Genomic DNA, 13,998 nt, shown 5'->3' with positions numbered 1-13,998 from the left:
CAGACTTCCCGCATGGTTTTGTCTCCTTGGCTGGACATATGTTTACTTTGGTTAGGATATACAAGCAAAATCCTGGCCTTTTGCAAGCTCAGCCACCCCCCCTCCCTCCATTGCAGCTGTAGCACTGTCCACCCAGGCCAGGTGTCTTCACTACTGACTACAAAATAATTGCATTAAAAACAACAGTTAATCCTGCAGAAAACAATTAAATGGAGACGAAATAAAAACTCAGCCTTCTGTTAGATGACACACATCTTTTATCTTATGTTTTCCTTTGCAAAAGCCTCAGGTCCAGCTTTTCTCTATAGATTAGTGGATTTGGGCATTCATCTTCCATTCATCCTAGTGGGCAGAGCCAGGGCATACAACAGGAATTAGAGAAGCAATTGTGTTTTAACAAGGCCCACTTTGTGACACATTTTATACAATCCCACTTCATTTTAGCAGTGTGCCAAAGCAAACCTTACTAAGAGTTATATTTSTAATTTGTACTACAAAAGCCTGGAATAGCAGACGCAATATTCAATGTATATTTGCTTGATTCAAACTGTCATTTCAATCTGTCTTCTCATTAATGAGTAAAAAAAACAAACAAACAAAAAAAAAGTCTTGCACTATCTCACAGCAGGAACCACGATGCTGGTGGATAATAACAGGCTTGTATTCTGTGCTGGCCAGGGTGTCCAGCTGTGCCTTCCTTGATTGTAACCTCCCGCAGTGTGAAGAGTTGCTTGTTTAGACAACAAATAGTGGCGGGGTTTGTCCTGGAGCCCTAGAGATGAACGAACGGTGGCCGGTGCCGTGGTGGGGCGTTTGACCGCAATTTGGGCCATTTTGGTGCGGGGGCCGGGGAGGCTTCGGGCCCCGGCACTGCYGCAGGGGGAACGGGAATGTCCCGGGGGTCAGGGGACACACCCTGGGGGGTCAGGGGTCACACTCTGGGGGGTCAGAGGTCACACCCTGGGGGTCAGGGGGCACAGCGGCCGGGCTCAGCGGCAGGCTGCGGGCGGCGGGGAAAAGCCCCGGAACCTTCGTGCGCCGGGTGCCCGCTTCCGCGCGGGCTCGCTCGGCCGCTGCACGCGCGCGGCCGGCTCCCGCGCAGCGATTGGCTGGCGGCCGGGCGGAGGCGGCTGCTATTGGTCGAGCGGGCGCGGTCCGTTGGGTTCCGGCGCCCCCAGGCGGGCGAAGCGCTCGGCGGGACCGGCCGGCAAGTGCGGGCGGGCGGCGCTCCCGCCCGGCGCGGCCCGGCCCGCGGCGGCCCTTCACCCGCTGTGGGGCCGGGACCCCCTCCCGTCCGCGGGGCCGGGTCCCCCCCTTTTCCGTCCCCGCCGCAGTGCTGCGGTCACCTCCTGCCGCCCGGGAGAGGGGTTACGGGGCCGGCTGGGCCGCGCCGGGGCCCTCTGCCCTCCGTCGGGGCTCGGCCCTGGCTCCAGCCGCCACCGTGAGCCCTTCCGGGGACGGCCCTGCTCTCGCCGAGGCCTCCCGGGGAGCGCCCCAGGGCCACCCTGGCTGGTTTGAGGCTCTGGGTGATCGGGGTGGCGTGGGGGGCATCTCTGCGCTCCCACCATGCCACCCGGAAAGGGTGGCGGGAAGGAGGCCTTGGTGCTGCAGTGCGAGTGGGAGGTTTGTACCTACGTGACCTCGAAGATGGAGGAGTTTTGTGAGCATGTGGCCCAGCACTTGCAGCAGCACCTTCCTGGAGAACACCAGGATGAGGTGGACCCTCTCGGTAAGAAGTTACCATCTTTGTTGTCTGTAGGGAGCCGTAAGTCCTGGCCTTCTCTGAAGTGTTTCACTATGGGAAAATTTCCTTTTCCCGAAGGAGAATAGCTCTGCCTGTTGACTAACTGGAATCTTATGGGGAAAAATGGAGTTTCTTAACCTACATGGATCTGAGCCTTATTTAGGAGAGTTCCCATCAGGCTTTTATACCCTGGATGTCTCCTGGTTTTGTTGCAGAGGAATACACGTGTCTGTGGCAGGAATGTGGTTTCTGTTCWCCAGAGAGCTCAGCTGACCTCATCCGCCACGTCTACTTCCACTGCTACCACACCAAGCTGAAGCAGTGGGGGCTCCGGGCCCTGCAGAGCCAGTCAGATGTGAGCCATTGCCAGCTGGATTTCCAGAGCCGCAACATCATCCCCGAGATCCAGGAGAACTTCCTGTGTCTGTGGGAGTATTGTGAGGTGAGAGCAGGGAAACAGTCCTGCTTTCCTAAGTGTTGGCTGGGATGTGGCAGCCAAGGGGAGGAGAGTTGCCTTTTCCAGCATGTTTGCTGTTTGCTGTGTTTGTGCCTGGGAGGAAAGCATCTGTTGTGCTCTGGCTGGGGCAGGCTCATTCTGATCTCCTCACCCTGTTCTGTCTGTCCCTGCAGAGGTCATTCGATAATCCTGAGTGGTTCTATCGGCATGTAGAGGATCACAGTTTCTGTTCGGAATACAAGGCAGCAGGGAAGGAGAACCATGTGGTCGTCTGTGGCTGGAAAGGTCGGTGGAAGCAGGCAAGGCCTTTCTAGAGAGCTCTGCACAAGGCTGGATTTTGAAGGTTGTACAGGAAAGCTTTGCACTGCTTGGCAGGCCAGGCTCTCTGAGAACATCTCTTACTTCAAGAGCATGTGCATGGTGCTGACAGTGAAATGCTCCTGTAGAATTTCCTTCAGGGGATCCAGTGGGTTATTTTGTATTGAACTTCTTATTTATAGTTAAATAGTACTTAGGAGAAAAGGCTCTGATTTACTTTTTAAAATAGTTGCTCTGTTCTGTGTTTGAGCAATTGTCTTAGCTGCTTTTGGGGTGAGGGAGCCTATGCTAGTTGTCGGCTAGTGGTTTCATCATACTATATCTGTGCTGCATAGGCTTTTTGGAGTAGTGTTGATCCTTGCACGGCCAAGTAAGCAGCCTGCTCTTCAGTCAGGTTGTTGGGTCCGGGACCCTTCTCTGGCCTGTTGGAGTTGCTCGATCTGTCACTTCCCTTATGAAGGGTATTCATGGTTTTCTGTTGCTTGTGTTCAGACTGCGATTGCACCTTCAAAGGGCGCTGCAAGCTGCGGGAGCACCTGCGCAGCCACACGCAGGAGAAAGTGGTGGCCTGTCCTACCTGTGGCGGGATGTTTGCCAACAACACCAAGTTCTTCGACCACATCCGCCGGCAGACTGCACTGGACCGTAAGCTCCTGCAGGCTTGGGGAGGGGTGGGTTGTAAGCAGCTTTGCTGGGCTCTCTTGCACTTCGTGGGAGAGAAGTGTGCTGTGTTCGCAACACAGTTTGCCTAGTTCCCGCAGTGGCAGCAGAGGTGGAAGACAGATTGGTCCTTAAAAGTGGTTTTATGTTTTGGCTTTGCAGCTAGTTCTGCTGACTTTAACTGGAGGGAAGGATTCCCAGCTCCACAGAAAATTTCTCATTTGTTGCTCTTTGTGTTGTTCTCTCTGCTTTGATTTCTCTTCTCGCCAACCCTTTCCCTGCCCTCTTCTCCCTCGCCCTTGATATTGCAGAGCAGAGATTTCAGTGTTCTCACTGCTCCAAGAGGTTTGCCACGGAGAGGCTGCTCCGTGACCACATGAGGAACCACGGTGAGCAAAGGCTCCTTCTTCCAGCTGAGGCTCTGAAGAGCGTGTGTTCTCCCTTGCTGCATGTACTCGGTGGTGATGTTTCCCATTCTTTGCTTTCGAGCAGTGAACCATTACAAGTGCCCGCTGTGTGACATGACTTGTCCGTTGCCCTCCTCCCTGCGCAATCACATTCGTTTCCGGCACAGCGAGGAGCGGCCGTTCAAGTGTGACTACTGCGACTACAGGTGAGGACCAGGACTTCCTGGGTTCCCGGCTCGTGGCAGAGAAGTGCCCAGAGGCCTGTTCGTGTACGCGCGGCACGTGCTGACCAGCTTTGTTCCCTTATTGTTTCCTTTTAGTTGCAAGAATCTCATTGACTTGAGGAAACACCTAGACACACACAGCAAAGAGCCAGCATATCGCTGCGAGTTTGAGGCTTGCAGCTTCACCGCGCGTTCCCTCTGCTCCATCAAACTGCACTACCGGAAAGTCCACGAGGTGGGAAGGGAGCAGAGGGCTATTCTGCTGTACATTTGCTCCCAGTAAAGCTGAGAAGCACTAACCATGACATGCTATACAGAAGCATAAGGAAAAAAAGCTAAAGCCTTGTGAAGTGCCCCAGGGCTATAGGAGTGTGAGGTCAGGTTGTCTTCCTCTCTTCCTGCTGCAGTGATACGTTGTGTCAGTCTTCACAGAGAACCTGATTCCTCCCTCCACATGTGCAGGCAGGTGCCAGGCGCTCTGATCAGGCATGTGGGGCACTCGYATTTCTATCTCTGCCCTGCAGGGTGACTCGGAGCCCCGGTACAAATGCCACGTCTGCGACAAGTGCTTCACACGTGGGAACAACCTCACTGTGCACCTCAGGAAGAAACACCAGTTCAAATGGCCCTCGGGGCATCCTCGTTTCAGGTACTGCCCTCCCTCAGCTCCTCACTACCTCCTCTCTGGCGCAGACAGCTGGAGCTGCCTCCTGCATTTAACTGAAGCCAGCAGAGATCTAGCAGTGATTGGGCTCTGATGTTTGTCTGTAATGTACTTGAGATCCACTTCCCAGGGCTGGGAAGCACTGGGCAGCAAGTGGGATCGGACCCTGGTGCTGAGTGAGAGCTCTAGCAGYGGATCAGAGATTAGGGGCAGGCAGTGGTGCCCTTGCAGCTGCATGTCAGAACTTGGCAGCAGCCAGTTCCAAGTAKCCACCCCAGAGAAAACTGCCCCCATTCAACCTCTTTCTTCTTGATAGCTGCTTCTCTGCTCTGTCCTGCATAGGAAATTCTAATCCCCTCAAAGGGCGTAGAACCTTTTAGGTTCTAGAAACCTAAAAGCTGAGAGGGCAAGAGGATGAATTTCAAATGTTCCCAGGGAAACAGGGTGGGGGAGGAGATGGACTTGGGAGATAAGGAACCTGGCAGAAACTCAGAAGCTGCTCTATGAATGTGCTTATTAGGTGGAGATGCTGTGGGGGTTTTATATTCCTGGGCCAGCATCATCCATATAGCATGGGAGCTGGAATACAGTACTGCTTCCTTGGATGCTGTTTCAGGCTGTTGCCCTTCTCTGGGAAAAGGGCTGCAGTGTGACTTGCTCCCTCGCCCCTACCTGTCTCTGCCCAGGTACAGGGAACATGAAGACGGCTACATGAGGCTGCAGCTGGTGCGCTACGAGAGCGTGGAGCTGACGGAGCAGCTACTGAAGGACCGTGAGAAGCAGGGAGAGGCRCTGGATGGTTCAGCTGAGTGCGTAGTACTGTCTGAGGGTGAGGGCAACCTTCAGGCCATCATTCTAGAGGCCCCAACAGGGGCTCCGCAAGTGGAGAACAGCAACACTGAGCCRCACGTGGCCCTACTGCATCCCATGACTTACTCTGCTGGCAACCCTGAGCCAGCAGGGCCGAGTGCCTTCCCAGGAGCAGCACCATCCKCTGAGCAAGAACCCAGCACCCCAGCCAACCCCATCATCCGTGTGGTGAACCGGACCAACGAGCAGGGGGAGAATGAGACTGTGTATTAYGTCATGGCCAGCGCGTCCTCTGAGGAGCGGGCAGCAGTGCCTGGCGGGCTGGCTATGGAGCTGGAGGAGAATGTCATGGACCGTCTGCAGAAGACAGCTGAGGAGCTGGGCATTCAGATTGTGTGAAGTGCTCCACTGCCTCCATGCATATGGAAAGCACAGGGCTCTGTGGGATGTGCTGGTGGGGAAGGTTGTGAGATGCTGGGAAGAGGGCAAGTCTCCTCCCACATGCAGCTGGCTAGCTTCTCCCTCTGTTGCCCCAGCCTTACCCGTTACCACTTCTGGTCAGTGTGGGGAGGTGGGAAGGGCTTGTCTCAGCTGACAGACAAGAGATTTGAGCTGGAAAGAGCCAAGGATTTGAGGATTAGGGGCAAGCCTCTCCCACTCCTTCAGCAGGTTCTGTCTTCGCCTGGCCCAGGCCTTTCCTGCCTGACTGCTCTCTGGTGATGTGGTACCTGCTACTGTGCAGTCAAGTTGTGAGGTCTTCCTGAGCACGGCCTGCAGTCAGGGAGGTGTGCTGAGCAGATGGGGCAGGTGAGACATGTGGCCCTCGGGCCTGTTCTCACTTATACTTTGTTCTCGAAGGGATGGGGTTCCCCACTTCTGCCTCTGTCAGCGCTTCCCTTCAGGATGTCTCTCCTAGCTCACTCAGCGCCGTTAGCAGCGTTTGCACTGCCGATTCCCTTATACTGCACTGATCTCTGGGGGAGGAGAGGCCTGGAGGTGCTGTCCCTTACAGGCTACTGCTTCCTTGCAGCAGTGGGGGTTTGGGGGCTTCCCAGTGYTTTTGTTCTTCCCTGGGTTTCCTCCCCACATTGGGGCTTGGGCTCCTGATCAGGCAAATTGTACTTGGAGTGATAAATAAAAGCCAGGCTGCCAGGCCAACCAGTGTGTGGTGTCTGCCTCAGCCCCATCCCTGCCAGGCAGGGCAAGTTGTGGTACGAGCATGAGATCAAGCAGCCCAGGACCTGTAGCCTCAGAGCCAGGCACTATGGATGGGCCAGGATCTCTTAGCAGTCCTGCATGTTGCCACTTGGTACAGCTGGCTGCTGCCTTGGAGAGCGTTGTCCCGTATCCCCAGGGGTGGCACTGAAAGGCCACGTTTAGCCCGGGCACTCCTGCTCCCTAGTGTGCGTCTGATTTTGCTGCCTCCTGCAGGGTGTGAATCTCTGCTGCCTCCTGTGCCATGTTTTGAATCTAAAGAGCAGCCTGGGCTTGTGRGTGGAGGCAGCTCTCCCTTTGGGAAGTGGTTTGGATAAGGACAGCAGGAAGTTGGTGTCCTTGGAGTGAGCAGGGTGACTGTGGCTTTCGCTGCCCTCTGGGTGGAAGTGGTATGACCAGACGGAGGTAGACAGGCAATTTCAGTGCTGTGACTGCTCTCTTGGGTCTGACGCTGATTTTTTTTTTTTCCCCTCCTCTCTTTCTCAAGCAGTTCAGCAAAAGCTGCTGGAACTCCAGGTTGGTGGAGAAAATCACTTCATGCTAAACCCCTGGCCATCTGCTCACTTTCTAATTACAAGCACTGTRGGTGTGACTTGTGGCTGTGCCCTTGGGGTGGGGGGCACAGGAGCAGCCCCTCGCGCCTGTGCCGTAGGTGAGGAGCAGCAAACTCTGCGGCTGTAGAACATGGGCTGGGTGAAGAGCCAGGGGAGGAGCAGGGGAGAGAGCCCCAGGCTGTGTGGGTGAGTTTCCTGGGCTGGATCTGGGCAGGGAGGGCGGTGTGCTCCCCTGCACTGCTCTCGCGGGGGCACGCAGCTTAGGAGCCTCCCTTGGGCTAGTGGAACACAGCGAGGCCAGTGCGCTGGGCGCCTGGAGCTTGGTGAGGGGCAGCCGGCTGCCCGGGCAGTCCCCACGCCACCCGCTGCAGGAGGGTGCTGTAGCTCYGCGAGGAGCCTTCCTGGGCTGCCAGCACAGGATGTGGCCAGCCTTGCCCAGTCTTCTGCGCTCCTGTTAGACGCTTTCGTGCTGGTGCTTGGCCCAGCTGGGCCAAGAATACCCTCGAGAGAAGGGACTCCAGCCAGAGAAGCACTCGCAGCACTCTCACCTTGGCTCCCTTTCCAACGTACGGGCCTCGGGGCTCTGCTGCCAAACCRTGGCAGCTCCCACTCTGTCCCTGCTGTGCTTCGTGCCACAATGCTCCTGCGCTACCTGCGTGCTAGAAGCTGGGGACGGCTGTGGTGGCCAACAGGAGTTGTCCCTTTAAACACTGGGTCTGGGGAGGGTAATCTGCCGGGGATTATCTGCCGGGGAGAGGATTGGGATCAAGGGGAGCGTCTCCTCCCTTCCCCCATGCCCTACAGCGTCTCCCATCCTGAGCGCATGGAAACAAAGTTGACTTTCTCTGGGGCAGGCCGGCCAGCGCTCCGGGGCCTGGGGGCGATGGGCAAGCCGAGAGGCTGCGTTCTCTGATGAGTTGCAGGGCGGGGAGGAGGGCGATGCGTGCGCTATGGGGCCGAGCCTCCTCTTCCTCGCCTTGCTGGCTGCGCTGGTGTCCTGCGAGGAGCCGGAAGGTATCRGGCTGTGGGGGGCTCGTAGGGGCTGGCGCGTGCTACCTATCTGCTCCGGGGGGCTGGTGCAGAGGGTGGTGCTTAGCCCCCGTTGTCCTGGGGCTGCGGGAGCAGAGCCACCCCAGCCCCTCTCTGCCTTGCTCCCTGCGGTGCCAGGAGTCCTGGATACCTACTGGTCTGGCACAGCGCCCATCTGCCTGGGGGGCTGCAAGGGGAAGCACAAGGAGCTGAAGAGGAGCCAGTGCGGGAACGGCAGCTGCTGCTGGCTGGGCTACAAGTCCTTCTGCCGAGGTAGGTCCGGGGCTGGGGCGGGGGGAGCGGCAGGGGGCCGGGGATGGCTGCGGGGCTGGGCACGGCCCACCTGGGCAGGGCAGGTCTTGTGCCACGCTGCCTGTCTGGAGTCTCTCTAGCAGCCTGGTCCTTGGGCCGCCCTTGGTCCGGACCTGCGGGGATGCCCAGGCGTCCCAGGGAGCAGGCGCTGTGCCGCCCCGCCGGCCGGAGGGGCGGGGGGGTCTAGGTCCCGCGCTGCCCACGGGAACGTCCCTCTCCGCAGTGAACTGCGGGCGGCCCGAGGCGGACTTCAACTCCGTGGTGTACGGCAACGACTGGTGGGTCGGCTCGGTGGTGCGCTACAGCTGCCGGCCCGGCTTCCTGCTCCTGGGGGACCCGGCCAGCGCCTGCCAGTCCGACGGCCGCTGGACCCCTAAGCCCACCTGCCTCCGTGAGTACCGCTGGGGCCGCCGYGCCCGCGGGGGTCCCGGGGAGGCGTCCGCGGCCCCTTCGGGCGCGCGGGAGGGTTGCGGGCACATCCGCAGCGGCTTTGCCCCCGGCGCGCCGCGGGGAGGGTGGCCACGGTCCGCGCTCAGCCCCGCGCCCGCAGGGATCTGCCTGCGGGGCCGGATCGAGATCAACGAGCGGGACATTTCCGGGAGGTGCTCCTCGTCCTGCGGCGCCCAGGCTCACCTGGGAGCTTCCCTCAACCGCGGCTGCATCAAGATCTCGGCCTGCGTCACCAAGCAGTCGGGCTGGGCCCGCTGGTTCCAGCGCTGCGACGTCTGCGAGTGCGACTGCCACGTCCCGTGCGGTGGGTGCCCGCCGGCGGCTGCCTGGCCCTGGAAAAGGGGCGGGAGGGCGATCCCCAGCCCCGGGGCAGCTGGACCGCTCACAACCTGCTGCTCCTGCCTTCCTTGCAGCCTCCTCTGGGTAGAGCCMAGCTGGCTGGAGCTGCAGGATCCGACTCCGCTCCAAGAGCGACTCCTGCCTCGGACGGGCGCTGCCGCCCCTTAGCCGGTCTCCATCGCTGGGCTCCTTCCGCAGCTCCGTCCGCCGTGAGGCTGCCAGCGGGGAGGAGAGGAGAGGGGCGCCAGGTCTCAGCCCTCCCGCGGGGCCGCCCTCCCTCCTGGCCCCTTCCGCACGGTCCCTCCAGCGCCAGGGGMTGCTCAGCGAGCAGCGGCAGCTCCTGTCGCCTCCTGCGGCTGGGCATCTCGGCTTCCCCAGCTGGGTGCTCGAGCGTGCTCAGCCCCCTTCCAGGGGCAGGCAGCGCGTCTGCCTGTGCCCCGGGTTGCAGGATTGTGCATCRTGCCCGTCCAGCGGGCTGCGACTTCTCCCTGCTGGGTGTTTCCTGCAGCTGGGGCCGTGCTTGCTGCAGCCGGGACGGCAGAACCGGCGGGCGAGAGCCGAGGTGTGCGGGCTGTGCCCGTGGCYGCTGCGCACGCAGCGGGCCCTCCGCCGCCTGTGCAGTGCAGAACGGGCCGCCGGGCCGGGGTAAACGTGTGTCTGCACCAGGCAGCGCTGAGAAATAAAGCGTTACTGTGAGACTTGCTGCCCGAAGTCTTCCTGCGTGCGGTGGGGTTGTCCCCAGTGCTGCAGGCACTGCCCTCGCCCTGTGCTGCACCCTCTCTCTTCCRAGGAGCCTGTTTCCTTCCAGCTCCCTTCCCTGAACCATCTGCCTTTCCCTTCCCTCTTTGCCCCTCGCTGGGGTGATGCTTGGGGCTGGCTCAGGCGCTGGCCCTTGGCTCCAGCCAGGGGTAGTTTTGCACCCCTGGGGGACCAGCCGCGGCTTCTTCCGAAGCAGCACTTGTGCTCCCGCAGAGGAGGAGGAGGGCAGGAGCACRTGCGATGGGGCAGCCAGCGGAACTGGCGGCCAGGCTCCACCCTGGGTAATTAAAAATATGCTTACAGGAATCACACAGGATTTCCAGYCACGTAAAGAGAGTCTGCTGCTGGCCCCGTCCCCCGAGGCCAGCACACGGGCAGAGCTGAGAGAGGTCCCCTCTGCCGCTGGCGTTGTCCTGAGCACCTGAAACACTGACATGCTCTGGGGATGCAGCTACGGCCAAGGCCACGGTGTAGAGGTCCTAGCTGGGGACAGGGTGGATGGCGAATGTGCCTGTGGTGCTGGCCACCAGGCCTTCCCGGGCACCCGACCTCCATCCTGGTGGGACTTCCACCTTGAAGCGACTCCGCCACGAGCTGCTGCAGTTAGGCCAGGTGCTGCGTAGCCGGTAAGGGGATGCCTCCATCCCAAGGGCTCCTGGCCCAGCCCTGAGCAGCAAAGAAGGGGTGCCCTTCAGCACCAAGGGGGAGCGCTCCCGGGGCCCCTTTGCACCCTGGCTGCGGGGAAACGGGGCGGTTTGGCACTGCTCGGAGGGCGCTTGGGCTGAGACCTGCAGATAGCGAGTGCCTGGGGATGGGAGTCGGCGTGATGAAAGCAGGGTGGGCTGGATGGGCCCGGTGCGCCTTTTGCTCCGTGAGGAAATGCCTTGAGCTCTCCACAGCTAAGACCCTGTAGGTATGCACTTGTGCCCCCCAACACCTGGCCTGCAGGCTGCCCTGCCCCACGGACACTCTTCCAGCTGCCAGCTCGATCCTGCTCCTCCACGGGGCCAGATCGCTGCCCCAAGCTCTGTCCCAGCCCCAGCCTGGCTGCGGCAGGGGAAAGCTTTCCACAGCTCGGCAGATGGTTTTCTAATTAATACCCTCGTCAGTGCCACTCATTTCCATATGTCTTTCATGTTTAAGCACTGTGGTGGGTGAGAGGTGTGAGTAACAGTGAGGACAGAGCCAGGCGAGGTGCTGCGSAGGGTGGGAGCACCGAGGGCTGGCAGGTCCCTGGTGCTGAGCCACGGAGGGGACCTCGTGGGGAGCGCAGCCACGCCGGGCAGCGCTGGGGCATCGTCCCCTTTAGGGCCAGTGCACCCCCAGGAGCCCCAGCGTACCCGCGCGGCCCCGTCCCAGGAGCCCGTTCGCACCCAGCCTGTGCCCGCGCTGGGGCGGCAGCGCAGCGGCGCTCGGGGGTGCACAGGGCTGGGGCGGGAGGGAGCTGGGGGAGCGCGGGGGCGGCGGGGCTGGGTGCTGGGGCGGGCTCTGCCCCTGCGCGAGCCGGGCCCTGCCGGGCTGGGGGTGCCCGGGGAGCGGGGAAGCGCGGCCGGCCCCTTTAAGAGGCTCTGCGCTGCCTGGCGGTGCAGCCTGCCTGGAGCGCCCAGCCTGCCGCGCTGACACGCAGCAGCGGCGGGGATAAACCGGGCAGAGCGGGGCCGGGGGCACCGCAGGGCGGCCAGGCCCGGCGGGCTGCTAGCCACGGCTGGGCTGGGGGGGGGGGCAGAGAGAGCCCCCTCCTTGCCCCCCCCCCCCACCCCACCCCGGCTCTGCAGAGGAATGGGGAGGAGACCCCGGCTGGGGATTAGCAGGGGCAGAGCCCAGCCGGGGGGCTGCTGCGGCTGTGCCAGCGGCTAGGGCTGAGGACTGGCTGCCGGCGGCGCCCCGGCCGCCTCCCGGCCCAGGCGGCCCGTGGCCCGGCGCACGCTCGGCCGGGGCGCCTCGCCCTGTCCCCGAGCATCCGCGGCGGCATCGCCYCTTTGTCTGCAGAGGGGAGGCGGAGGGCGTCGCGCCGCGGCGCCGCCGGGCTCTCGGGCGCTGAAGGCGGCGGCAGGAGCAGCGAGACTTGCGGCAGGAGCCGCGGCGTGGCACAGCCGCTGCCGGAGGGGAGAGGAGCCCGCGCTGCGCCGCTGCGCCTGCATCCCGCCAGGTGAGCACCGCCTGCCCGCCCAGCCCGGCTCCCCCTTCCCCCCCAGGAGAAGCCCCCGGTGGGGCTGGGCGCCGGCGGGTGACGGTGGCAGGGAGGACGGGGTGGGGGGGGGACACGGCTGGGCTGGGTGTCAGCCCGGGTGGGAATGGGGGTGCTGAGCGAGGCTGCAGCAGTTTGGGCTGGTGAGGATGGAGGGGTCAGCAGGGAGCCGGGATCAAGGCAGAACATCCTCGGCAAAGCTGCCTTCCCCACCCCTCGCCTTGGCGGGGGTTAAGCCGAGGAGAGCGGCTTGCGGGATTTAGCAGTTCCTGCAAAGCCCAGCTGAAGGAGTCAAGGTGAGCCCGAGGGCGCTTTGTGCCTCCCGCAGCCCCCCGTTCCTGCCGGCCCCGCCGTGGGGCTGGGCGCCACGGCTCGGCCACTATTGCAGGGGGTCCCCGAGCCCCGCAGCTGCTGGGGAGGGGGAGCTGCGTGCCCACCCCTTCCTCCTCAGGGCTGGGGCTGGCTTTCTTCCAGCCCTGAAAGGGATCTGCCTGCAGCGGGGAGAGGGCTGGGAAGATCTCGGCGCAGCTCCTCGCGAGGCCAGCCTCCCGTTCCAGGGGACTGTGTGCGTGCACTGCAGCCGCAGCGAGCAGCAGCCTGGAGCCTGCGGCTCAGCCAAATGTAGGTTAGCGAAGCGTTRGGACCCCCGCCCCAGCGGCGGGGTGGTTGCTGGGCCCAGCCCGCTCAGGGAGCGCTCAGGCCCCGGGAGCCCTCCCAGCTGCGGTGCCGCAGTGAGACCGGGCCGCGACGTGCTCCCCACCCTGCTCGGCTCAGCGCTGCCCCTGGCATCGCGGAGAAGCCGTCGAACTGAGCGGGGCCGCGGCGGGCTCGGCYGTGGTGCAGCCAGCTCTGGGAGGACCGCAGGCAGCAAACGCTGCCCAGCGGCAGGGCGCGTGTGCAGGCATGTGCATTGCTGTCATGCAATGGTCCCAGTTAAGCACTGGCCTGGCCTGCGGGAAGAGCCGGGAGGCTGAAATGAGCCAAGGCGGGGTGGGGAGGTGCTGATACTGCTGGATGTAGCTGGGCCCCCTCCTGCTGTGTCCCCTGGGGCTGCCTCAGGCGCTGGTGGGGACCTGGACACCCGTGGATGCTCTAACCCAGCCAGTCCCCAGGGGGACGGAGCCTGGCAGCAGTGGGGCCGAGGTCCCGCGGGCCCTGCCAGCCCCACCGGCAGAGCCAGAGCCAGAGGCAGCCGCAGGAGCCACGTGAGTTACTGGCCGTGGAGCTGATCAGCTGCTGCTCGCCACGAGCCCCTGCGACGGGCTTGGCTGCAGGCGAGCGGAGGGGAGTGAGGCCATGTGCATCCCCGGGCCGGCTGCGGGTGCTGGGCCACGTCCGCACGGTGCTCCGCAGGGAGGTGCGGGGCCTGGGGCCGGCAGGGAGGGGTGCGAGGGGACCTGCTGTGGCTCAGCCCCCGTGCCGGCGGTCCCCGTCCCCGGGAGAGGGGCCTCCGCGAGCCCGTGCCCGTGCTTCCCACAGAGCAGCGCGATGGCAGAGAAGGGCATGGATCCCACGTGCGTCTCCATTGCCCTGGAGGACACAGCRTGCCACGCCAGCCCCCCGGACGCCCCGCTCCTCACAACCCACCTGAAGAAGGTGGAGAACCATATCACGGAGGCCCAGAGGTTTTCCCACCTCCCCAAGCGCTCGGCCGTCAACATCGAGTTCATCGACCTGTCCTACTCCGTGCGCGAAGGCTCCTGGTGGAGGAAGAGAGGTAGGAGCTGCCGGCGGGGAGGAGGGCACCTCTGCACGCCCTCACCTCGCCCGAGCGCCCGGCCTCGGCTGCTGCAGGCGCCCGCGGCATCGCAAAGGCGGCCCGCCGGATTGCCCCGGCCCGGGGAGCCGAGCCGCACGGGCTCGCCCAG

At 62.5% G+C, this 13,998-nt stretch overlaps 3 protein-coding genes across 3 annotated transcripts in view; all 3 read left to right on the top strand.

Moving 5' to 3' along the window:
* The first annotated feature begins 1,186 nt into the window (after nucleotides 1-1,186).
* On the top strand, nucleotides 1,187-6,442 carry HINFP (histone H4 transcription factor). The gene is made up of 9 exons (XM_085316857.1): nucleotides 1,187-1,729; nucleotides 1,960-2,186; nucleotides 2,375-2,486; nucleotides 3,012-3,164; nucleotides 3,491-3,568; nucleotides 3,672-3,792; nucleotides 3,907-4,045; nucleotides 4,335-4,459; nucleotides 5,161-6,442. The coding sequence occupies exons 1-9, from the start codon at nucleotides 1,567-1,569 to the stop codon at nucleotides 5,681-5,683; spliced, it is 1,641 nt and encodes a 546-aa protein (XP_085172983.1). The 5' UTR covers nucleotides 1,187-1,566; the 3' UTR covers nucleotides 5,684-6,442.
* Nucleotides 6,443-6,851: 409 nt separating this feature from the next.
* LOC146589152 (uncharacterized) lies at nucleotides 6,852-9,854 on the top strand. Its single transcript, XM_085316858.1, has 6 exons — nucleotides 6,852-6,888; nucleotides 6,987-7,151; nucleotides 7,908-8,067; nucleotides 8,221-8,355; nucleotides 8,618-9,148; nucleotides 9,258-9,854. The coding sequence occupies exons 3-6, from the start codon at nucleotides 8,004-8,006 to the stop codon at nucleotides 9,269-9,271; spliced, it is 744 nt and encodes a 247-aa protein (XP_085172984.1). The 5' UTR covers nucleotides 6,852-6,888; nucleotides 6,987-7,151; nucleotides 7,908-8,003; the 3' UTR covers nucleotides 9,272-9,854.
* Nucleotides 9,855-13,609: 3,755 nt separating this feature from the next.
* The window catches only part of ABCG4 (ATP binding cassette subfamily G member 4), a 6,871-nt gene continuing 6,482 nt past the window's right edge, over nucleotides 13,610-13,998 (top strand). The window contains exon 1 of the mRNA XM_085316899.1: nucleotides 13,610-13,847. Within this exon, the coding sequence (XP_085173025.1) occupies nucleotides 13,619-13,847 (229 nt within the window). The 5' untranslated portion in view covers nucleotides 13,610-13,618. The remainder of the gene's footprint in view (nucleotides 13,848-13,998) is intronic.

This window comes from Rhea americana, unplaced genomic scaffold (assembly GCF_003343005.1).
Source record: "Rhea americana isolate MKP2758 unplaced genomic scaffold, rheAme1 scaffold_48, whole genome shotgun sequence".
Lineage (NCBI taxonomy): Eukaryota > Metazoa > Chordata > Aves > Rheiformes > Rheidae > Rhea > Rhea americana.
This window is presented reverse-complemented; position numbering and strand designations above follow the sequence as displayed.